The sequence below is a fragment of the Cheilinus undulatus genome, linkage group 7, assembly GCF_018320785.1.
Source record: "Cheilinus undulatus linkage group 7, ASM1832078v1, whole genome shotgun sequence".
NCBI lineage: Eukaryota > Metazoa > Chordata > Actinopteri > Labriformes > Labridae > Cheilinus > Cheilinus undulatus.
This window is the reverse complement of record NC_054871.1, coordinates 45,749,311-45,772,708: the sequence shown is the minus strand read 5'-3', so window position 1 is coordinate 45,772,708 and position 23,398 is coordinate 45,749,311. Positions and strand designations below refer to the sequence as shown.

General features: G+C 38.1%; 1 protein-coding gene across 9 annotated transcripts in view; it reads right to left on the bottom strand.

Annotated features, from left to right (window-relative positions):
* Positions 1-23,398, bottom strand: part of szt2 (SZT2 subunit of KICSTOR complex) — a 91,826-nt gene that overhangs the window by 54,944 nt on the left and 13,484 nt on the right. For 6 of the 9 annotated variants that reach the window (XM_041792235.1, XM_041792240.1, XM_041792231.1 and 3 more), the window contains 29 exons: positions 23,201-23,279; positions 22,965-23,053; positions 22,350-22,518; positions 22,033-22,150; positions 20,947-21,063; positions 20,647-20,847; positions 20,441-20,538; positions 20,164-20,302; positions 19,755-20,078; positions 19,457-19,664; positions 16,802-16,849; positions 14,032-14,159; positions 12,239-12,506; positions 11,985-12,156; positions 11,759-11,851; positions 11,537-11,615; positions 9,234-9,521; positions 8,982-9,117; positions 8,724-8,840; positions 8,533-8,602; positions 7,959-8,144; positions 7,481-7,711; positions 6,222-6,474; positions 4,341-4,415; positions 3,469-3,607; positions 3,162-3,297; positions 2,149-2,269; positions 1,804-1,956; positions 763-865 (listed from right to left, as the gene is read on the bottom strand). In XM_041792235.1, coding sequence (XP_041648169.1) covers positions 763-865; positions 1,804-1,956; positions 2,149-2,269; positions 3,162-3,297; positions 3,469-3,607; positions 4,341-4,415; positions 6,222-6,474; positions 7,481-7,711; positions 7,959-8,144; positions 8,533-8,602; positions 8,724-8,840; positions 8,982-9,117; positions 9,234-9,521; positions 11,537-11,615; positions 11,759-11,851; positions 11,985-12,156; positions 12,239-12,506; positions 14,032-14,159; positions 16,802-16,849; positions 19,457-19,664; positions 19,755-20,078; positions 20,164-20,302; positions 20,441-20,538; positions 20,647-20,847; positions 20,947-21,063; positions 22,033-22,150; positions 22,350-22,518; positions 22,965-23,053; positions 23,201-23,279 — 4,338 coding nt within the window. The remainder of the gene's footprint in view (positions 1-762; positions 866-1,803; positions 1,957-2,148; positions 2,270-3,161; positions 3,298-3,468; positions 3,608-4,340; positions 4,416-6,221; positions 6,475-7,480; positions 7,712-7,958; positions 8,145-8,532; positions 8,603-8,723; positions 8,841-8,981; positions 9,118-9,233; positions 9,522-11,536; positions 11,616-11,758; positions 11,852-11,984; positions 12,157-12,238; positions 12,507-14,031; positions 14,160-16,801; positions 16,850-19,456; positions 19,665-19,754; positions 20,079-20,163; positions 20,303-20,440; positions 20,539-20,646; positions 20,848-20,946; positions 21,064-22,032; positions 22,151-22,349; positions 22,519-22,964; positions 23,054-23,200; positions 23,280-23,398) is intronic. The other 3 variants (XM_041792236.1, XM_041792232.1, XM_041792237.1) reach the window with 2 other exon arrangements.

Below are 23,398 nucleotides of genomic sequence, written 5' to 3'. Positions count from 1 at the left end.
TCTACAAAGTTTTAGAAAATCTCCCCCAAATAAGTTACAGTTGGTACAGAATGGTCAAAGTGAAAACAATTTTGTTGTCATTGCAAAGAAATGAACAAAGCTCTCAGAACAAGGCTTTGGTAGTAAAATAGTATATGAGAAGGTCATCCGGCAAACAAATGGCCATCAATAAGAGTTGTTGTGCTAACATGCAGTTTCCCCAAAGGTTGACAGCAAAGATCGTCACTGAAAGTTGAAGCAGGACGGCTGCTAAACCCAATCAGTGACATCCACCTTAAGTTTATAGCACCCTTTATTTGGATGAAGTTTTACAGGATACAAAAACAGAACCCTGCTCTGGGGTGAAAGTTGTGAAAAGTTTAGGAGTGATTTGCTGAAGATGAGAAATTATTTGTGAACTACATGAGCAGTGATTGTTAGGACACAGTAGTGAATCCTCCTAATCTCACAGTTAAAAAGTAGGATGCCTTGCAGTGCTGTATTTGATAGCTTGTCTGTTTTGCTGTCTTATAAACACTCCCTTCCCCAAAGCCCCCTGTCAGGAAAAACTTTAAAGGAGAGCTGCACTACAAAAATATTCAGCTTTCACCCCCCTTGAATGTAAATGTATTAAATCAGAATGTAATATGATTAATTACCTCCTTTACATTTGTTAATACAGGTGGTGACAACTGTTAAAAAACTCTTGAATAAAAGCATAAACGATGAACTTCAGAGAGAGAAGGGAAAGGACAGCTGTAATTGCTGATGAGAAAATCTGACCTGAGGTAGAAGACTGATTTAGTCGTGCGCTCCTGGTAGACAAACATGTTCTTTCGGTTGACCACACAGAAAGAGTTCAGCACGGAGCGCAGGGCCTGAATCGCTGCAATGGGGACACAAATTACAAAGGCATGTTTGGCATGTGTGGAAAATAAAACTAGAGAAGAACAGCAGCATCTAATCATCAACTGAGAATGGTTCATTATTTTACATGAAAATTAAAGCAAAATTGTGAGCAAAATCGGATACATACCCCTAACCCAGGTGAGAGTTATGGATCAGTCATGATCTCACTTGTCATCTGACAGTTTTCTTTTAAAAATCTTTAAACAATTTATAAAAAACATTTTCTTATAAGTATTTTTTTTAACTTTCCTAATTAAGACAAAGACAGGGCATGTAAAGTCACTTCTTTAAGAACAAGAAGCTGACTGCTCACTGCAGGGATTAAGTCCAAATAAAAACACATGACAACACTATCTTAAAGGGGTCCTACATACTGCATATCCCAACACCTAAATATGTGTTTGTGGGAAATAAAGCCCAAATTAATATATTGAAATTTATCTGTGCTCATCTGTGAATCCAAGCAGGCTATACCTTTCCTTTTCTATAAATTAACAAATCAGTTGATAAAAACTTAAATAAAGGGCATTATATATTTTTTTGTCTAGTATGCATGTAATTGAGCAAGTGTCAATAGGACGATGGATGATGATAGATTACACACAAAAATCAATCTACCTTCAGTGAACTTGACAGACTGCTTGATTCATTTTTTATATTTGTCACCAACTTATTTTAAAAGGAATTTAGTCACCTCTACCTCTAATTAACTATTGTTTTTTTGTTAAACAGAAAGAGATTTAGTGAATAAAATTAGAATGACAATATATATCTCACAATCATTTCAAACTAGACTCCACCCACTAACAAGTTAAACCAGCATCTTGATAAACAAAATAACTATGATTACATGTCCTTCAACTCATCCGGTCTGAGTTTATATTAAGGAAAACTGTCCGTATGGCTACCACTCACCTCTGGATACCCCCATGTTAGGACCCATCTTCAAACGTGGGTGAATGTGGATTATTGTGCTCCACACAACGTCACAAGAAAAATGCCCAGGGATGAACTGCATGGTGGCTGCCAGGTAATCTCTTGCTTGATAGCTTTCCTCTACGTTGTAATCTGTGCGGTCAGAATACATAAAGGTCAGTCAAAGCTTACACAGCAATTATACCCTAGTGCAACACAGGAGAAGAAACTAAAAGATCTGATCATATTAATTAGACAAGAAAAAAATTAAATTGTATTGGGAAAGAAATCACAAAGCATGCAAAAAAATAAAAGCCAAACCAAATGTATCAAGTGCTCATATACCATCTGAGGTGTTTAACTTCTGCCTGTAGAGAGACTCGGTCTTCCAGATGTCCTCTTCACTCTCAGCCACCAGCAACGAGTTACACACATGACTGTCATGCAGGTCCTGCAGTAGCATTCGCTACAAATAAAAAAAAAAAAAATGAAATACACACAGTTTAAAATCAAATCATGATCTGAAAGATAAGTTTACTCCAAGGTTATAACAGTTTTGGATTTTTTATTAGTTTTTACTTTTATATGTTTTCACTTTCTGTTTTCAATTTCAGTTTAGCTGAATTAGTTTTTACTGCTGGTTTGTTAGTTTAGTTTAGTTTTGCAAAAATGCTTCATTAGTTTAGTTTGTATTAGTTTTTTTATACATGTCAGGGCTCAGTGAATATCACACACTATTAAAAACATATTCTAACAGAAAAATCTTCACTTAGCATTTATTTATTTTAAAGATGATGTTTGAATGCAACTCCAGACAGAAAACTACCACCACAATCAAAATCAAGCCATTTTACATTCCCCAGACTTGGCTGTAGGTGCCAGTCAGTATGGCTGTGTCAAAGACTAAAATTAAGGATATTTTGTCCCTATTTTTTATTTAATCTTGTTAGTTTTGTAAGTGCACTATACAGTTTCAGTTTTCTTTTTTTTGGTTAAGCTTAGATTTGAATTAGTTTCAGTTAACTAAAATGATCAATGCATTTTAGTTTCAATTACTATAATAACCTTGGTTTGCACTGTCACTGTGCAAACTGCTTCAATATAAAGTTAAGTCATCTTGAAAGACACTTAAGTAAAAATGAACTCAATCTAAAATATTTATAGGAAACAGAGAAAATCAAAGGGGAAAGAAACGTCAGATAATAGATCAATAGTGTATTCTAATATTTAGCCAGTAATATTTTTTAATCGGTATAATAATTTGAAACATTTTTCAAAAGATGGCACTTTTACTTTGTTTATATATTTATTTACATATTTGTGATCCGGACTCTGAAAGAAAAAAAGTAGTTTCTTACCTGATTCACAATTCTGCAGATTTCCCCTATCCTTCTGACCACCATTTGATGCAGCTGTAAATATTCAGGCAAGTCAGCATCATCTTCTTTGTTTTCCATCTCCTTAGCTGTGTCTTCTTTTCCTTCTGTGAAGCACCTGAAATAAAGTCCCAAGAAATCAATGTTGTTCAGTCACCAGTAGTAATCCAACATCAGAGAATTATTTAAAGGAATTGTCCAAAGTCTGAGTAGAATTTAGATAACAGACTGATAATTGAATTTCAAATCATTGAGAAATATCAAAATCATTATTTAATGTTAGTCTGACCTGGAATGGGAGTAGACCTTTACTCTGTCCTGGTGAATCTTAACAATCAGCCAAAAGTCAGGCATTAGCGGTGACTGGCACTCATGTTCTCCCAGAGTGGGGCTCTCACATTCAGAATCACTGCTGCCACCATCATATCCTTCACACACAAAGAGGCAAAACAACAAATAATATGAACACATAATAAAAAATTATCATAATTCATAAAAAAAAAAAAACATAGTTTCTCTTCAAAAGCTGAAATGTTGCACATATAAAGAAACGCAGATATCAAAAGTAATTCAAAGTATTTAAATATTATATAAAATGTGCTCAAGGGTTTTTGATTTACATGTGCCCCTCTCCTTCAACCTTTTGAGTGTATAAAATTACTCTTGCAGATTTTAGCAGTGTTTGGCCAACATACATATATATATATATCAGGATTCACCACCAAGTCCCATCACTGTTGATTACAATTGAAAAAAAATAAATAAACATTTTGAAGCAAAGATATAAACTGAAAGTTGCTCCACTTACTGGAGTATGAGAGGCCCCTATGGCAATTTAAATTGTTAGACACTGTTTCAAATTGCATTTCTTCACTTTGTTGTCTGTTTGAAGTGAATATTTCTGGTAATTTTTACAGAGTAGATCTGTTTCTTGTTTGAATCACCCAATTTTGCCTGTAAGAAATGACCAAAAAGAATTCAGATTTGTCACGACTAGGGCTGTCAAAAGATTAATTCTAAAGTTTTTGCAGCAAATTGAGATTAATCACATCCTTCTGACCACATTTTTAAAATTCCACTATTTTGCCTTCAAAATGTTTTTGTGTCATTATGGATTTTACTACCATCTTAAACTAAGTGTACCTTTTTGGCTCAACTTACCCTGCATGTCTGAGTCCAGACTCCCCTGACTGGAAACCACACTCTGTACTCGACTTGGCCTGAGTTTGCCACAGCCTGGAAAGATAAATGGACACATTTGTCAGCACCATTAATTTCACCATAATAGATGAAACCTGCCAGATCCTACACCTTTGTGCATTTTCATCAGCAGTCCTTAGAAAATATCCTTTCAGTTGTGAAACAACAGAGATAGCACAGAGCGATCAGCTATAAGATTCTGACAGAACTCAGTGTTTGTACTGTATTTTAAAACAACAGGCCCAATGGAGATTTCTACTGGTGGCTTGATCAGCCTGACCTACCCTCTGTTTGTGCTTACTAAAGGAGAGGCAAGGGAAAATAAATGCTGATAAAAAAACTTTTTCAATTCTGAAAAATCCATCACCAACATCATACTATATGTAAATATGTTTTTTTGAATTTGTTGCCACCTAAATATCTACTTTCTTCTTTTTTAAAGATTTATTATTATTTTTTTTTTGCATTTATTTGAGATAGGACAGGGGACAGAGCTTTTTACTTTTTATCTCAGACCTAAATTTGCTACTTTAACCATCCAGAATATTTAATAAAACAGTACAGACTATAGTGAGCCGTACACTCCTCCACCTGTTTGTTGCTTGTTTGTTTTTATTTTGTACACACATCAATAAATATGCCTTTCCACCAAACAATACAATCATGAATTGAAAATCTGTATTTTCCCTCTAGTATTAACATATTCCATTAATTCACCAGTACTTTTGCCATTTAAGTTATTTTAATACATTGTACAGATAATAGGCCCATCATTATACTGTAAACACTGGGGATTGCTATGCAGGCTTTTATTTTGAAAGTTACACCTTTCCCATTGAGTCATGTGACTTTATTTTCCTCAAGTATTTCATTAAAACAGGAAAACAAAATCATGGAATTGAAAAAAAAAAATTGGACCAATTTTTAGATTTTTTTTTCTTCTTTTTCCATTTTTGTGTCAGTAATAAAAAAAATGGGAAGTGGCTCGGTTTTTTTTTTTTTTGTCAAAAACAAAAATAAAGAACAACAAGATTGCTTCTGGATTTCTGAGGCTTGTTTCAACCGGATACTAGACTGCCAGAAAATACACTGACCATTTACATTCCCGCCATCTCAGTTCTTACTTCCTGGTTCCCATACTACTGTCACATGGCACTAACCCCCCTCTCTAAAGAAACAGCTTTCAAAATAACATATTAAGTTGTTCTATTACACCTCGTACCATCGTCGTGCATTAGCGGCCTCATGGACTGCAATTAAATGTTCACTCTCAGCTCATTCAGTGCATTTTATTTACTAAATTCCCTGTGTTAGTTAAGTTGAATCCCAGCAAAAAGAAATGTGGCAGTTAACATGAGAAAAGAAATGTGTGACCCATCATCAACACAGTCTTTCTTATGTTCTACTGCCTGACTTATAATGTCTGTGGGATAATTACATACAACTGAACCAAATGATAGCTATCTAATTTAACACTATGGCCCGTACCAGAAGAGAATGACACCTTTATACACCTAAATCTCTCTGATTCACATCCTCAAACCCATTAAGGCTAACAGTAATAAAAATGAAAAAAACCCTTTTGTTTCGTTTTATAATTTAAACAACTGACTTGTTACTCTTGTGATATATAAAATTAGTAACATGTTCTAAAAAGAAGTAAAAACCTTGTGTTTTAAAAGCACATTCATTTTAAATACACTGTAAACCCACCTCTTGTTTGATGTTAATATTTAATCCCATCACTATGATGATGACTGTGGCCACTATGTTCTGTAACTGTATTGAACAAAAATGCTTAGGTCTGCATGTTCATGCATGCTGGGTGTCTAACAAACTCACTGTGGGAAGCCGATTGCATTGACTCAGCCAGGCTAACACTGGACGGGGTTTTAGGGGGTGAAGATGGCTCTGTTGTAGACTCCGTTTGGAGCTGGAGAGTACCGGGCTGACCTCTGTCCACCACAAAGCTGAGGGAACTCTGTGAAACAGTATCATATGTCTCTAGTTTCTGGGCTCTGACTGGCTCACTGGTTTCTGCAGCTGTATCACTTGGAGTATCAGCAGTGGCACAAATGGACTTCTTGTCTTCCCCCTACAAGTGGAGAGTTACATACATTTCAGCTGAAATGTCATACAGTCGGTCATTTATTGAGGAAAAAAAGCACACTGAGCAAACAGAGCAAACAAGAAAGAACATAATCTAGACTTGTAACATAGAGCTGAAGTCATGTGAATCATAGCAATTTATTATTGTAGTTTAGGACTCCCTGCATCCAAGTGGGCCATCTCAACTAAGGTAAACATCACTCATTATCACTTACTGTGTATTTGATTTTGCAGAAATGTAACAGCTCTTGGAAACCTTCAGTGGAGCAGAAGTTTTTGTTGTCTGTGCCTGTCAACAATCCTGTCTCTGAGCTCTGCAGGCCGTTCCTTTGACCTCATGGCTTGGCTTTAGCTCTGCAATCATTGTCAGCTGTGAGGCCTTCTATAGAGAGGCGTGTGCCCTTCCAAATAATGTTCAATCAGTTTGATTTACCACAGGTGGACTCCAATCAAGGTGTAGAAACGTCTCAGCAAAGATCCAGAGGAATGGGAGAAATCTGAGCTTAATTCCAAGTGTTTTTGCAAAGGGTCTGAATACTTATGCCAATGTGATATTTCAGTTTTTCATTTTTGATTGATGTGCAAAAATTCTAAAATTCTGTTTTCATGTTGTCATTATGGGGTACTTCAAAGATCACAGCTGTTGCAGTATACTTTAACTCATGATAAATAACCAAATTGAGAAGAAGGAACTGGACTTACATTAAAAAAGAGGGTCACTATGTAAAAGTAGTGTATTGCGACATTGAGAATAGCACTGAAGAACTCTGGGAAACCATTTTTAGCCAATACTGCAGAGATGTTGACTAGACCAATGATGATTCATTTTATAGTTATTTGTTTTAACATGGTACCATGAACTTTCCCATCAAGTCTTATTACGTACCTAGCTGCAAATTAAACTTTAACACCAAGAGCAATCACACAAAGGCCTGCATACTTTCATTTTGTTAATGTTGTTACAGCCATCACTGAGAAGCTGCATATTTCACCTCCTTGTCAGCCTTTGTTGCCTCTGCCTCTGCTTCACTCTCCAGCATCCCCTCCTCCGCCAGTGCTCCATCAGTGCTGGGAGCAGTGTGTTGTCTAGGGTCTGTGGTGCTCTCAGACAGCTTCTTGGCAGCATTAATCCTCCGAGGATGCAGTCTGCTCAGGGACATGTAGTAAAAGTTTTCATGTTCTCCGTTCAGCACATATCCAGAGAAGGACATTCTGCGGAACTCCTGCAAAAACAGACATCATATCATCAGATATCAGAAACCTATGGAGACATTACATATGAGGAAAAAAGCTCAAAGTTACAAGATGAACAAAGACATATCTTCCAAAGATGTCACTGTGATGCATCAGTGTTTGTATATTGTACAGTTTCAACATAAAAGTCGTATAAACAAATTCATTGGAAGAGAATTCTCAGTGACGTGTTCTTCTTAAAGTGTTCATTGAATGATTACGGAAATTTGTCCTTGCCTCTTTGAATTTTTCCAGAGACTGTTCAGGCCCAAAGACAAACTGCAGTGGAACATCTTCACAGTGACAATGCTGTCGACCGCTGGACCGCATGACATGCTCTGCTACTTTCTGCAGCGTGGCTGAATTGATGACTCGAGAATGACGCAGAGCAGAAACAATCTCGTCCTCCAGAAGCCAGCGGATCTGAAGCACAGAGCATGAAATAAACAATTAAATAAAATTTAGGAAAGACAAAAAGGTTCTAAATGACCAAGAACATTTTAAGTGCCAATAGTAAAAGCAAAATAAGCTGTTTGGTATAGGCACAGAAGATTTTGCACATTTTTCATGGGTGCAACCCACATGTTCAGCTCTGCTGCTCATCCCACAAATGCATGTTCCTTCCAAATGTGGCACCATTTAAAAGGGAAATAAAGAGGCTTTACAACGGTACAAGATTTGTTGCCAAGAAGTATTGTTACAACAAAGAAATAACCTACCACACACATTTCCTTACTTTTTGCGATAAGTTTATAATATATCTTGTCACCATTCTGCTTTTAAAGTTCACTCTGTGTTATGCAAGACTTACCTCATCCATTGTAGCAAGAATTGCTAACTTGTGAGGAACTGGGAGTTTGGATAAGGGATCACCGGAGACCCTGATGAATTGAAGAGAAACATTGGATAAAAAGGAATTAAAACTCTGCTGAGAGACAGTATCAGAGTCATCTGAACAAAGTTCAGCTCAGTGCTGTAGATAAATCATGTGAAAAATCTCACCCATCAACACCAGCTCCCCTCAGGTTGTCTAACACCGCCATAAGTTCCTCATCTGAGCGATAAGAGGAGGGCTGTCCTGGTGAACGATTCAGGGACACACTGCTCTCTGATGTGTACCTAGATCCAAAGGTGAGATCTCATCAGCTGATCATAACAAGCACTTGTTAATAAATTAATATAATAATTAAGTGGATCATAGAGGTGTGATCATAGAGGGTGGAATCTGGATTCAAAAAGACTTATCACGCTTTGACTCACCTGTTATGATGGAATTCAGACATCACCTCAATTTCCAGGGGTAGTGTCAAGACAAAAATATCTAACGTTACTGAGAGTTCATTCAAATCCACGGTCTTCAGGGACTCAATGTTCTCCAGGCAGGAAATAATCTCCCCTGCAATCACAAGGAGTTTTGAGCACAGAGATTGTGACCAAACTGATATTAAGATAGATTTCATGTTGTGTGTCCCTTTTGCTGGGAGGTAAAGATGTTATCTAGGCTGGACTCACCAAGGCAGGTGGGTAGTGTCTGTATGGGCATGGAGCCATGGCAGCTTTTCATGTTGATGGAGCAAGTGACATGAACGAACAATGGTGGCATGTCCATCTGGGGGCCCTCAGGCTCCAGCAAGGAGTCTCCTTCCAGGATGCTGAAGGAGTCCTGGTCCTGATTGACAGTGTTCGAGTCTGACAGGGACTGGTCTTCACACTCTCCTTGGGTTCTGGTGTCTGGCTGTTCGTCATACTCCACCACTAAGTCTGTGTCGCTCTCAGTCGTGATGCATCCTGACATGTTTTCTACACAACAGCAAACTTGTCATTACTGTGAACATCATACATATGCATACACAGGTGCATCTCAATAAAGTAGAATACCAAATGTGTGTGAATGCACAGCGCCTCTGTTTCCCTCTTCCTACAGTTTCTCTTTACAAGTACCTAAACTTATATTAGTATTATTTAGTTGAACATCTCATGAATAACATAATTTACAGTTTGAAATGTGTAACTCAACATTCAGAAGTTAGGCTACAACAGCTGATCTGCACAAGGGGGGGTTGTTGTGGATGTGCAATGATCCCAAATTTATAAATCGCAGAATAACATCAACACAGCCCCTGTATAAAAACTGTTAAAGAAACAGGAGAGGTTTATATTTAATATTAGATGTGTCCTTTTCTCATACATTAATAGGAGGGATTTTAATAGGAGGGAGCGACTTTTTCTCTCCCTATTTGATTAGCTGCAGATATACACAGGTTACTTACACTGCCTCAGTGAGTAATGAGAGTTAGAGGAGATATTTCACTAGTTAATTAGTCATGGACAGCTTGCTATGGGTATAAAAAAGGTTAAAATATACATATATATAGAGAGAGGGTAAAAAACACTTAAGTGCATGTTGTCCAGTGGAGACTGTGGTTATCAGTGTGTGTAGGACACATGCAGGAAACATCACCTGCAAAACGTGATGATCACAACATTGTATTTTTTGGTATGAATTTTAGAAATAAAATTCACAGTGAATTTTCATTGCTGCAGCCATGCATCATGCAGACATTTCTGTAAATTTGACAACATTACAGACTTCACTTATCCTGTGTGAATGCACCGCACCAAACACTGACATCAAGGGGTAATTAATGAATTATAAGCGGCCCACAGGTAATTCTGGTCCCATGCAAATCGTACTTTAGCAGTAGATAACAACTTCAAAGTTCTTATTCTGTGAAATGAGGTATCATATTCTGTTGTAGGTTAAGAAATATGCAGGAGTGCATGTACAAAATGACTCACTGATGTCAAATTTCCTAAGTAATAAGACAGCATTTGCACTCTTCAGGAGTCCCAGTTTAGTAGTTTAACACTGACAGACATCCAGAGGTAATTTACAAATTATCAGAGATCCACAGGTACTTCCAGTCCCGTGCGAATAGCACTTAGGAGAACATTTAAAGCAGTGTTACTCAACCCTTCTCAACCAAAGAGCCAAATTGTTGAAAAATACATTTGCAAGAGCCACAATCTAAGTGGTGAAAAGTGGCAAAAATGGGTTGAAGTGGCATAAAAATAAGTGAAAGGTGGCAAAAATGGTCAACAGGTGGCAAAAATGAATGAAAAGGGGCAAAAAACTGAATGAAAAATGGGAAAAATGGTCAAAAAGCAGCAAAAAAACAATGGAAAGTGACCAATATGGGCAAAAATCAGCAAGAAGGTGGTAAAATTTAGCAAAGAGAGGCAAAATGGAAAAAGTGGCAAAAAAGGAGGAAAAACTGCAAAAAGCAGGATAAAAGTGACATAAATGAGCGAAAAGTGACAAAAGGAAATGGCAAGAATGGGCTCAAAACAGTATAAATTAATTAAAGTGGCAAAAAACAGTTACAGCCTACTGTGCAATGGATTATTTCCAAGGTCAAAGTTTCCCTTTTTAAGATTTCCTGGGAGGATAATATTTCAAATTAAGACAAAAGAGCCACATCTGGCTCAAGACCCACGCATTGAGTCACTGATTGAAAGGCTCAGGAAACCTTTCAGAAGTTTTTGAGTCAATACGTTAATTAGAGTGTGACACCATTAGTTTACAATATTGATGTTTTACTCAATTTTCCAATTTTATGAGATACTGAATTTTGTTTTTTTTTAATTAGCTTTACAATTTAAAAATTACACAAACAGTTACCTCTGTGTGTAATGAATCTATAATAGGAGTTTCACTTTTTAAATGTACCTACTAAAATAAATGAACTTTTCCACAATATTCTAATTCATTGAGATGAACCTGTACATACAGAGTATATATTTCATATCTTTACCATCCTCAGTAGCTTGCTCAGCTTCTGACACCAGCTCCTCGCTGGGCCTCCTGCCTACCTCGGCATGCTCTGAGTCCTCCTGAGGAAGAAAAGGAGAAGCGATCTTAGGCTCACTTTGGAAAACAACAGCATCCATATGGATGCAGAGTGGGACCTTCAGTCCAAGCCTGAGCAGGTTGATTCACTTATATTTACAGGAAATGTAAAACACTGTCAACTCACTTCTTTTTTGTTTGATGGGGGGCAGTAGAAAAAGTAATGTGGATTGGAAGGCACAGCTCTGAAATACCGGGACACAATCTCCATGAATTTATCCTGTGGAGGAAAAATGTTAAAATTTAAATTCAATCATGTTAGCAATCTATAATCCTAGGATTTAAATATTCAATGAGAATTAAATATATATATATATATATATATATATTTTTTCATGTAAAGCATGCTTTACCTGTATTATTTTATGCAGGTCAGGATACACTTCACACTTAGGTTGTGTCTGAAGCAGCGTCAGAGAGAACTCTGACATCGGGACTTTATTGGACTCCTCTGGGACCAGTGGGGATGTAGGAGCAGAGGTTTTCCATCTATATTCTGCTTCACTGACGTCATCCATGTCAATACTATTAATGTGAAATTACAAAACATTAATTGTGCTACATTCCAGCCAGTCGATCATTAATTCAATCTGTAGGTTTGTCTTACCTGGATGAGGAGGCCATGGTAACCCTGTCATCTGGTTTGTCCTCCTCAATCTCTCCAATGACAAAGGTGGGAGGGCTCTTTGAAGGTTTTGAATTCCCTCCCCAAACTGGAACCTCACCATGTTCTCTGTAGACCCTGATATGCCCACAGAGGGTCTGTAGAAAGCCAGTGACATCAATCTCCTGCAGGGATTCTTCACAGTAGTCCATAGCCATCAGGACGTCCTGAGAGCTGATGTTGAAAGACTGCTGCAGGCTACGGTACACTCCTGAGGAACACAGTGAGATAATCAATGACGGGTGCTCGTTACACACATAGGTTTAACTATTATTTTTATGTGTGCCCTCAAATGTAAGCCCAGGGACAATGTAAGAGGAAAAAGTCTTCTGTTTGACTCTAGATTTTTGTGCTCATTCTAGACAAGTTGGCAGTCCAGAGTTGAGCAAACTGCAAGTTTCCATCACAGGGTAGGGCCGCAATCAGGGCCTGAAGTTGAACTTTATCGCTGCCTGCTTTTTCTCTTCAAAACCCTTCAATGCTGTCAGTCATCACCAAACTTAACAGGGATGAACACACATTGAACCTGAATACAATCACGCCACAAATTTTTACTGTTCAGCACCCCCTTCTGACAACTGCACATTTCTTCCTGATTTCATGATTTGTCATTAATAAAAAAAAAATCAAACATTCAGCCCCTGCAGGACAGTCAACCTAGACTCTCCTCTGAGCAAAATACATGAAGGCCAGTTTGTCTTTCATGTGGATTTTACTGCTAACTCCACGCACTTAGAAGAGGCTTCCTTCTAGCCAGAAGCATTCAGAAAGTATTAAGACCCCTTAACCACTTTTTCAGTTTTATTATGTTGAAGCCTGATGCTACAGTAAAAAAAAAAAAAAAAGTTCTATTCTCATTAATCTACACTCAGTACACCATCATGACAAAGTGAAAACAGAATTTTAGCAATTTTTGCAATTTTTTTAAAAATAAAAAACTGAAATACCACATTGACCTAAGCATTCAGACTCTTCGCAACAACACATGAAAGTTTGCACAGGTTCCTCCCATTTCTCTTGACCATTGCTGTCTTTCTACACCTTGATTGGAGTCCATCATGTTGACTGGACATGATTTGGAAAGACAATATAGAAGACCTCACAGCTGACAATGCATATCACAGCAAAAAACCAAGCCATGAGGTCAAAGGAACTGCCTGCAGAGCTCAGAGACAGGATTGCAGCAAAGAACAGATCTGTGGAAGGAATGAAGGAAGTTTGGCACAACCAGGACTCTTCCAAGAGCTGGTCACCTGGCCAAAATGAGCACTCGGGGGAGAAGGGACCAAGAACCTGGTAGTCACTCTGACTGTGCTCCAGAGATCCTGTGTGGAGATGGGACAAAGTTCCAGAAGGACAACCATCCCTGCAGCCCTCCACCCATGGGCTTTATGGCAGAATGGCTGGATGGAAGCCACTCCTCAGTCAGCAGTTGAATACCATCCTAACCATGAGGCATGGTGGTGGCAGCATCATGCTGTGGGGGTGTTTTTCAGCTGTAGGGACTGGGAGACTGGTCAGGTTCGAGAAAAAGCTGAGCAAAGTGCAGAGACATCCTAAATGAAAAACCTGTTCTGCAGCGCTAAGGACCTCAGACTGGGCTACGGACATCTCTGAATGTCCGAGAGTGGCCCAGCCAGAGCCTTGACGTGAACCCCATTGAGCATCTCTAGACAGACCTGAAAATGGCTGTCCACAACGTTTTAGTCATAGAGGTATGTGAGGAGAACCTTTACCTTTCACGTAGCTCTGGTGGTAATGCTCTTGCAACAGGCCACAGTAGTTGGCTAGCTCCTTGTGTTTGTGAGGCTGAGCCAGGAGATCCGTCCAAGGGGATGGACTGCTGCGGTCCTGAGACAGTGACCTGCCAGAATACAGGCGACAGGTGACCAACAAACTAAGTTAGAAAGGATTATGAAGGATCTGCTATGAACTATAACTTCATGTAATATTATCCAACTTCATACACATTCAGTGTAATTTATTAAAGCGTTAAGGGAGCCCAGATCTTCAACACAGTAAGCAAAGTCAAAGAAGCAAACATGCCTGTGGGACACAGCTGAACTCAAGAGCAACATTTCAAGAGTTATGCATGAAAAAACATCATGACAGGGAAAAAGGAACAAACGATTTCAGAGTCAGAGCAGTGCAATGCAGCAGAGTTTCAGTCACATAAAAGCAGGGATTCAACTTTGCATAGTCACTTTGAGGAGCTGCAACATTCACCCTCACCTGCTAAACTGGAGCAAGCACACTGAACTTGTCACTTGGATCGAAATTCATACAGCTAATCATGTTGCACTACATCTTTTGAAAATATTCTCCAGCAATTGGATTAAGTCCTACAGTGTTTACAAGTATATCTAATTTCTATCAAAAGATTTAAATAAATCTTAATAGTTTCTTCATATCAACGACAATAATGCAAATAAATTAAATAGATCTATAAAGATTAATCTCATTAATCATGACTAACTATAATCAATAATTAGTGCACTCATTTTTAATTGCGATTAATCACAGGTCCCTTTTCAAAAACTTTGGTTAAGCCAGGTCAGCATCTCTGTGTGTTAAATACCACTGCTTAATGTCTCATTCCACTTTAAAAACTCAGACAGCTCAGGGGACGAGTTAAAAGTCATCTGATTCATTTGTTAAGAAACATTTAGTGTTTTACTGTTCACTTACTTCCTTTTCAGTCCAAAACAAGTTAATTTTTCTGCGTTAAAGTTAATGTTAAGATCTTATATCTCCAAATAAAGGCAGGCCTGTATTTAAACTGAAAGTCTCTTACTCTTAGTTTAGGACAAAAGAAAACTCCGAAATTATACAAACCAGTTTAAAATGTAAAAACTTGGAATTCAAATGCTGTAAATATGATGCAATTAAAAACAATTAACAACAGAAATCCCGTACTTAATAATGATTAAACATTTTTGATATTTTTGAGTCGAAAAATTAAATAAATTTACCATTTATTTTTTAGGTGTTACATCTGAAAGATGAATTAATCTTAACTAGAGGTCGTCTCTCTAGTTTAACCCTGTACCTTTTTATCTCATAACTACTAAAAAACTAAGAAATATTCTAGTAAACCTAAATACAACAACAACAAAAATAAGTTTAATGTTTTTGCTGGAAAAAAAAATGCTAACAACAGATTAAGTTTCTGCCTATAGGCGCTGACTTTGAATGGCAAAAGTTTTGCCAGATCCCCTAACATTTAAATTTACCTTCACTGGTCAACAAAACTTGATCTGAGATACTTGGAACTTTTTTAAAAACACATCAACTCACTACCAACACAGAGTGCTTTTTCTCTCAGTTTTCTAGTATGGAATCTTGACATCGATGTATCCAGATATATCTTGCTACTGTAATTGGTGGCACGTCTGTTTGTCTTTCTGTCTTGTTTTGCATGCATCACTGTTGCTCCAATTGTCCTTCATATCTCTCAGAAGACTTATTGGGTGTGCTGCCTCAAAACTGGTGCCATGAAAAATCATAAATATGTACAGATTTTATACAAAATCAAACACACATGCTAAAAGACAGAAACTACATGACTCTGATTTTTCTTTATAACTGAGAAAAAAAGTGACAGAGCTGGAAAACAACTGGAATTTGTTGAAACATGCCCAAAAGGAAACATATTTGGCACATCTGGATGTGATGATACACCTGATCCCTGATTTAAGTAAGCTCTCTTTAAAGCACTTTTCTCATATTAAACAAGAAAACACAGGAGATGTGTCACATGTTGGTGTTACAAATCTGTCTATTTGCAGTTATTTGTCAGTTGTGGTCAGTTGTGGTTCTGCATGAACATGTTTAAATATGGGTCTGTCTCAATGCAGCATAACGGTGTCGGTATGATGCTATGTTAAAGCTCCACAATAAAGTGTGTACACTAAAAATTTTGTAAATAAGTCAAAGGACACAACTTTAATGCTCCCCAATTATGCTATAGGCCACAAACACGCATCAGCCGGTAAAGACACTGAGCTCATATTCAGTTATTTGGGGAAAAAACACCCCTTTCCATGCAAATTAGACCTTATTGCATTAAGCATTTAATGACAAGGTTGATAATGGAATGGGGTACATAGAGTAAATACTAGTCTACTGTCTGTGAGAGCTGATAAAAGTGTGCTGCAGTTTTTATAGCACACAAACTTTCCAGAGATCAGGAAACAGTTTTAGTCCAGTGCAGGGCTCTAGTTATTTTACTTAGACATTGTCTCTTGTGAAGTGAATATATTTGAAATGATAACATCTTTCCTGGTCTCTTAATTTGCTGGTGAGAGTACTGTTCAGTTTAAACCTTTATGAAGTATGTATGAAAAAGAACTGCTTGCAACACAAGCCTAAAGGGGAAGCGCAAACAAGGCTGCATACTGATTTGTAGTTTAAAGAAGGAAAATCCCTACCAGATGTTACAAATAAAAGCTGAACAACACCTCAGCACGAAGAGGAGTGCAGAGAAACATGTTTAAGAAGTGCTACCTGAACTTTATCTGCTGACTCATCTCCCAGGATTCAGCATCTCGAGGTCTATTCTCAGGCATGAAGACAACAGAGGCAAACAAATTAATAACCTGACTGCAAAGGATCTCAATAATAATCATTCTACAATGCTGGCTGAGTGTTTACTTCATTCTGTCATGTCGTCCTTCCATGTAGAAAACATCCCCGTACAGTGTTCAACTTAGCTCTGTGAAAAGCACTTTACAATCAAATATGACTTATTTACTTAGCTAACTCTTTACTCAGCTCAGTCTTTGGTTTCCATGCCTTCTACTAGCTCTAATATGAAGAAATGCTGGTAACACTTTATTTAAGAGGGCCTAAATTACCTAGTCATTACACAGTAATTTATACTAGTAAGTATAATTATCTAGTAATTTCTCAAGAATAAGGTGATAATCACCTAGTTATAACTTGGTATAATACCAAGTAATAACTCCCTGTAATTAAGTGGTATTTAGTTTTCTATGGTATTTCTTAAAAATAAGATAATAGTTTTACTATACAAGTTGCTTGATAATTCCCAGGTAATTTCTTTATTTTGGCTCACTAATGGGCTTTTCCATTACATGGCGCAGCTTGGCTTGACTCTGCAAGGTAGCCCAGCGCAGCAGGGGGTTTGCTTTTCCACCACAACCGAGCTACCTGTTTGAGGACGCGTCTAGAGCTGATGACGCAGTGTTTTGAGCCCTCCCTCCTGTTAAAGCAAAAATCAAACTGTGGACTGACAGCGCTACAAGCAGCTGTTTTTACTTCCTCACCCTCCCTCTCTCTCTCTCTGTCTCCATGATCAGTAAACAAACAATAATTCACGTTTATCGTCAAAAGGAAATCATTTTTCTGCATATAAGTTAAAGAACAATCTCCGTATTATTGATTTGTCGGTCCCTAAAGAGCAGAAAATGAACGCAATCATATTTTTGGATTGGGAAGTGACAACAGCATACTTTGCTAGCGCCAGTTAATGAATTAAAGACAGACTCCGTCATGGGCGAAATGTTTCAAAAATCTTCAGCATTTTATTTTTTAAAAGTTTAGAATTATCTATAAAAAGGGGACAAGGTCAAACTTTGGGTCTTAGGAGGTGCAGAAAAAGGTGTATTCCTGGATCTGCGCCTGGTCCTTCCTGATTTCACTCATAAGTGTGAGAAGCCGTGGCAACTATCTGACCGTAGTATGAGCACAAAGATCTCAAGTTTTGGTCTGGTGCCATAAATATTTAAGTCATACATTAAAGGCTGACACCGCTGTAACAGAGTTATGGACAGCTGGAGCAGATTTCTCTCGCTCTCTCAATCCCACACACACACAAACAGCATCACCATCCATGTCAAGGTCCACAGATAGGAATATTTCCTGCTCGTTTATTTCCTTTATCATAGCAGGGGTGGAGAGTCATCAGAAAGTAATTTCAGCTGTTGTCATGGTAATTTAGGACATTGTCTGACAGTTTCTCACTGTGGGAGTGTCTGGAGTCGTAACCAAAATATCAAACATGTCAGAAATCTATCTGACCAGTCGGGAGCAACTCGTCAGGTCGTAGTCAGCTGTTGTACCCCCCTGTACACAACGTGACAATTGACGCTGATCCGACTGAAAGTCGGCCTGACCTCAAAGTGAGTTGTGCCACTCAAGATTTGTGGATGGATCAGACTAAAATCGTAGTGTATTCCCTGCTTAAAAGAAATCACTCAGAAATTAAGGACTCACTTTAAATTAGGCTGATATGCAGAAATGATCTAAAATTACTTATAAATTATGAAGGAAGTTTTTAAGGAATGAGGACATTCAGAATTTACCTAAAATTTACTTGAAAATGATTCAGAAAGGACTGTTTTATTAAGCTGCCAAAATAAAGAAATTACATGGGAATTGTCAAGCAACTTGTATAGAAAAACTATCACCTTATTTCTAATAACTACTTGGTAAAATACCACCTAACTACAGAGAATTGCCACAGTATTTATGAGAAATGACCTGATAATCAATACGTTATTGCAAGGTAAATACTTAATTAACACAACCATATTTCTGTGTAATTACTTGGTAAAACTCCAAGTTGTTACTAGGTAATTACCACCTTAATTTTGAGAAATTACAAGATAATTGGACTTATTACTATAAAATTAGTGTGTAATTACTCTAAAATTACTGGGTAATTACTTACCTGATTAGGGCCTACTAAAATAAAGTGTTACTGATATGCTTGTAAATACTTACAGTGCTGGTACACTGAAAACAGCTTCCAAAAGTCCACTGTCCACTCTAGCCTCAAACGCTAACATTCAGCTTTCCTAGGCTTTACATTTTTAACCCTGCCAATAATCTTTCCCAGGTGAGAGAGGCAGACAACCATGATCTGAAGCATGTCAAAAAATATGATCAACGCAATTGTATTACATTTGAATTATCTTAAATTATTTCACCTTGACATTAAAAACCAATAGTAAATATTTAAGGCAAAATTGCATTGCTTCTACGAATTTTCTTCCTTCTGTTGTTTACACGTAATTTTGAGCAGACAGTAAGTTTAAATCTGTTGTGGACTCTTCAGTTGTTTCACTGGAGATGGCAGGAGAGTCTGGTCTGCAGCAGAATTTGTTTACTTTTGTGTTAGTATTTGTCTGCTTGTACCTGAGGAAGATGTCCCTAGGTTGGCGGCTGGAGTTAGGATGCACCAGTTGCTCCTTCAGATGCTCCAAGGAACAGTTGTAAACATAAACTGGACATTTTATTTGGCTGCAGTCGGTGGCGCTCTGTTGAGGAACCTGCCTGCTGAAGCTGATGATGAAATCATCCTTCAGTGGTTCGGAGAACTGGACTCCCTCTTTTTCTCCCAGGTCTGGAAAAGTAAGGGAATATCACATGATTTCTCAGCTTTTCAGCAACGGCATGAGTGTGATGTGACTCAGCACAAGAGTATTAAAAAAACCTGAGGCTGGGTTCCCAATCTCTGTCTTGGACACTCTGCTGCACAAGCTGACATGGTCTAGGATAACAGAGTCTGCATTCTCAGCCTGGCCTTCGGACTGTGGTGAGAGAACAGGGGACTTATTGCTGAACTGCCCGCTACTGGAGCTCCTCCGTAGTTTACCAGACAGACAAAGGCCTGACTCAGACCTATCCAGACCACTGGTGGACCCGGAAAGGGAGTCTGCCTGAGACCTATTGCTGGGTGTCAAAGTGTCATCCTCCTTTGTGCTAACACTGTCCTGAGGCTCTGTCTCCAGCCCTGATGCTTTCAACATAAGCACATCTGCAAAAAAGATATACAAGCAACATTCAGTTTTCCTTAGTAAAAATGAAAAGAGCAACACATAGCTAAAATTATAAAGGTGTACCTGTAAAGGAAGCAGGGAGGAAGGTGAGGAGAATTTGCTGTGAGCTGATGTGCTTTGCATAGCATCTCCACATGGGTGTTGAGCAGTTCCTCTCCACCAGCAGAGGCTCTTCATCCACGAGGTCGGCATTGCTGAAACTCTTTAAAAAGCAGACAATGCACATGTAAATAACATGCATGTAGTGACTCGTCATTATAGCATCAGAAACAAATAAAAGCTCATTTATGCTGTAATGTTCTTTGTGCAGAGTTTTTTTTATGGATTTGGATCGCATTACCTGCAGTGTACTGGTTGAGCCCATCACCTCTTTGCTACTGCTTGTGGTGTGGAATGATGTCATAGTGTCCTGTCTGTCTGGAGGCTTCACACACTCCTCTGACACAAAATATAAACAGCAGAAATCAGGATTAATTTGGAAAGACACTTACTCAATTAGAACATAAATGCTGTCAGCCCTGAAATTGCTGATAAGATGAAACTGACCTTTAATCACAGGTAAGGAGAAAGGCGCCACATGGCCTTCTCGCTCTCGCTCTAAGATGTGCAGCATGAAGGCAGCATGGTCGCTTTCAGCTAACGGTATCTCTCGGTCACTGAGCTCATGCTCCAGGCTGCCGTGGAAGAGGCTGAGCAGGAGCTCATTGGGGAGACAGGGAGAGCCGTGAAGCTGCTCCTCACTCTCTCCTGATACAGACGAAGAGGTAAAGGTAGGGTAGTTGTCAGGTGTTCCTTTATTATCTTGATTTAAACAACAAACCAAAAGTCTCTGTTTATCTTTCCTACCTGTACTGAATGTGAAGAAGAAGAGCTCCACCTGCTGGCATTTTGGTAGCAGCTGAATGAGGTCAAACTGGAAAGGAACCATCTGAATGCTGTCCTCAGGAGCAAAGGCTTCTCCTACTGACACAAAGGAATCTAATTAAACAGTTTACTAAGATTTCACCTATCAAATAAAAGGTGTATGAAAGTATGCTAAAGCATTCACAGGTTTGTCTTTTCTACAGAAATAGTACAATGAATTTTAATACTTTAACAAGGTTTTATATCTTATAGTTTTGTACCTAATACTTTTGGCAAAATAGATAAACAAATAAACTGTATGAATTTAATACTATTGCTTAAGAACTTCTCTGAATAAGTACAGGTACATCTTAAAAAAATAGTAAATCATGAAAAAGTTCATTTTTTGCTGTGATTTAATTCAAGAAGTGAAATTTCCATATATTCTACATCAGTGATTCCCAACCTGGGGTCCAGGCACCCCTAGGGGGGCCCCAAAGATCTCAACGTGGGGCAGCAAGGGACCCTGTCTGCTCTGATGTCAAAATTAGATGTGCATATATTTTTTCTAAATCATGATTAGAAACATAATGTTCAATGGCGTAGGGCAAAGCAAAAAAATACATAAATTTTAAAGAGGATGCACTAATTTTTTAGCAAAAAAGTCTGCATTTTTGGGGGAATATTGTATATTTTTTAGATGATAAAGTTGTATATTTACAAGAAAAAAGTCTAATAATTTAATTTAAAAAGGAAGGAATTTTCAAGGACATTTCTGAGTTAAAAAGCCAAACATTTTGACACCAGAAACAAAAAAAATCAAGTTTTTTTAAAATTGTTAATTTACAACAGTGTACAGTCAAAAATTCACAAGAAGTCAACCTGAAAACAGTGTTTGTGTGTTTGATACAGCCTCTGAGAACAGCCCGGCCTTTCAGCAGTGACCTTCATTATATATTCATTATACTGTAATTTTTTAGATGCACTTGTACATCCTTACTGCAAATCAGCATTGAGATTTTGTTTTGTGTTTACAGGGTCTTGTTAGAGTATAAAACATGGATATTGTGAATGAATCGTGTTTATTACCTCTCACATCCGTCAGTCCAGACGGCAGTGTGCAGACCTGGTCTTTATTCTGACACAGTTGGCTCAGATACTCAAAGGTCATCATGGTGGACATACAAGCCAAATCTCTTGGGAATATCTAAATGTCAGAGACAAACTATGAAACACAATTTTCATTTTTTTAAATGCAAACGTTATATCGATACATATTCTTTGTAAAAATAGAAACTGAGCTCCTTCCATTCACACACAAAGATTTTGAACATTATCCTCACTCTCCACCCTCAGTTCTAGCTATAAGACTGGGAGTTGGTGCTGTGTAGACTAGTTATACGCACTGCTTGAGGTATCTCATGGTACTTGAGGCCCTTGAAGTGGCGATGCTGTTCCATGCAGTTCATAACCGTGCCACTCTGGGGTTCCACCCAACATTCGGTCACAAGGTTCAGCTCGGTGTCCACATCTACAGCCTCCACTTCAGTGTCGTTGTCATCATCAGTGGAGAAGCTGGAGTCCCACACACAAAAGAAATTGTTAAAATCGCCCATACAGTACAATCCAACATAGCAAATACTGTAGCTCACATTAATGTGCAGATTTTGGGTCAGCCCATAAAGGGTGTCAAGGTATGTGTCTATACTGAAGTAAACCATTACAATGTGCCACGATTAGTGTTGGGAACTGAAATCTTTTTATAGAATATTACAGTTAAAACACACTGGTTTCTATGTTCTACGATGTCTGGAGTCAGATTACATCCATTGCTGCCAAAATTCTATTCTTAAGTTTAAGTATGCTTTAAGGCTTTTTAGGCCTCGGGGGGGATACTGAGAAAGGGAAAGGTGAATGGCTAAGGGGATGGTTGGAGAGGACACAAAGAAGAGAACTGAGAGGAAAATGGTCCAAAACCCATGGTTGTTAAAACAAGGTCCAGATGATCCTTCCATTCTTACCTGTCCTTAGTTGATGTCGAGTGAGGTGGGAACAGGATGTACTGAACAATACAAGAGTGACTCTCTCTGTCAGTCTCCCCTGAAACAGACTATGGATGGATTTTTGAGAACAAAAATAAGGATTACTAATGATATAGAATAAAAAATGTTTCTAATGTATTTCTGAAGAAGGAAAAACCAAATGTAAGCTTCTGGGTGTCATATTCTCATTTATATGATGTCTTGCTGTTATTTACCTTCATTGGTAACTCAATCACCATGTTAATAATGCCCTCTCCAGTGGCTGCAAAGTGAAAGCCCTCTGAGATGCGGATCCTACGCAGACACCAGGAAAGATTTTTAATAAACAAATTCTGAAAAGGTTCTAATTTGAAGAAAAATCAACATTAAATCAACCCCACTGCTTCCCCTATCAGTACAACAACCATTCTGCT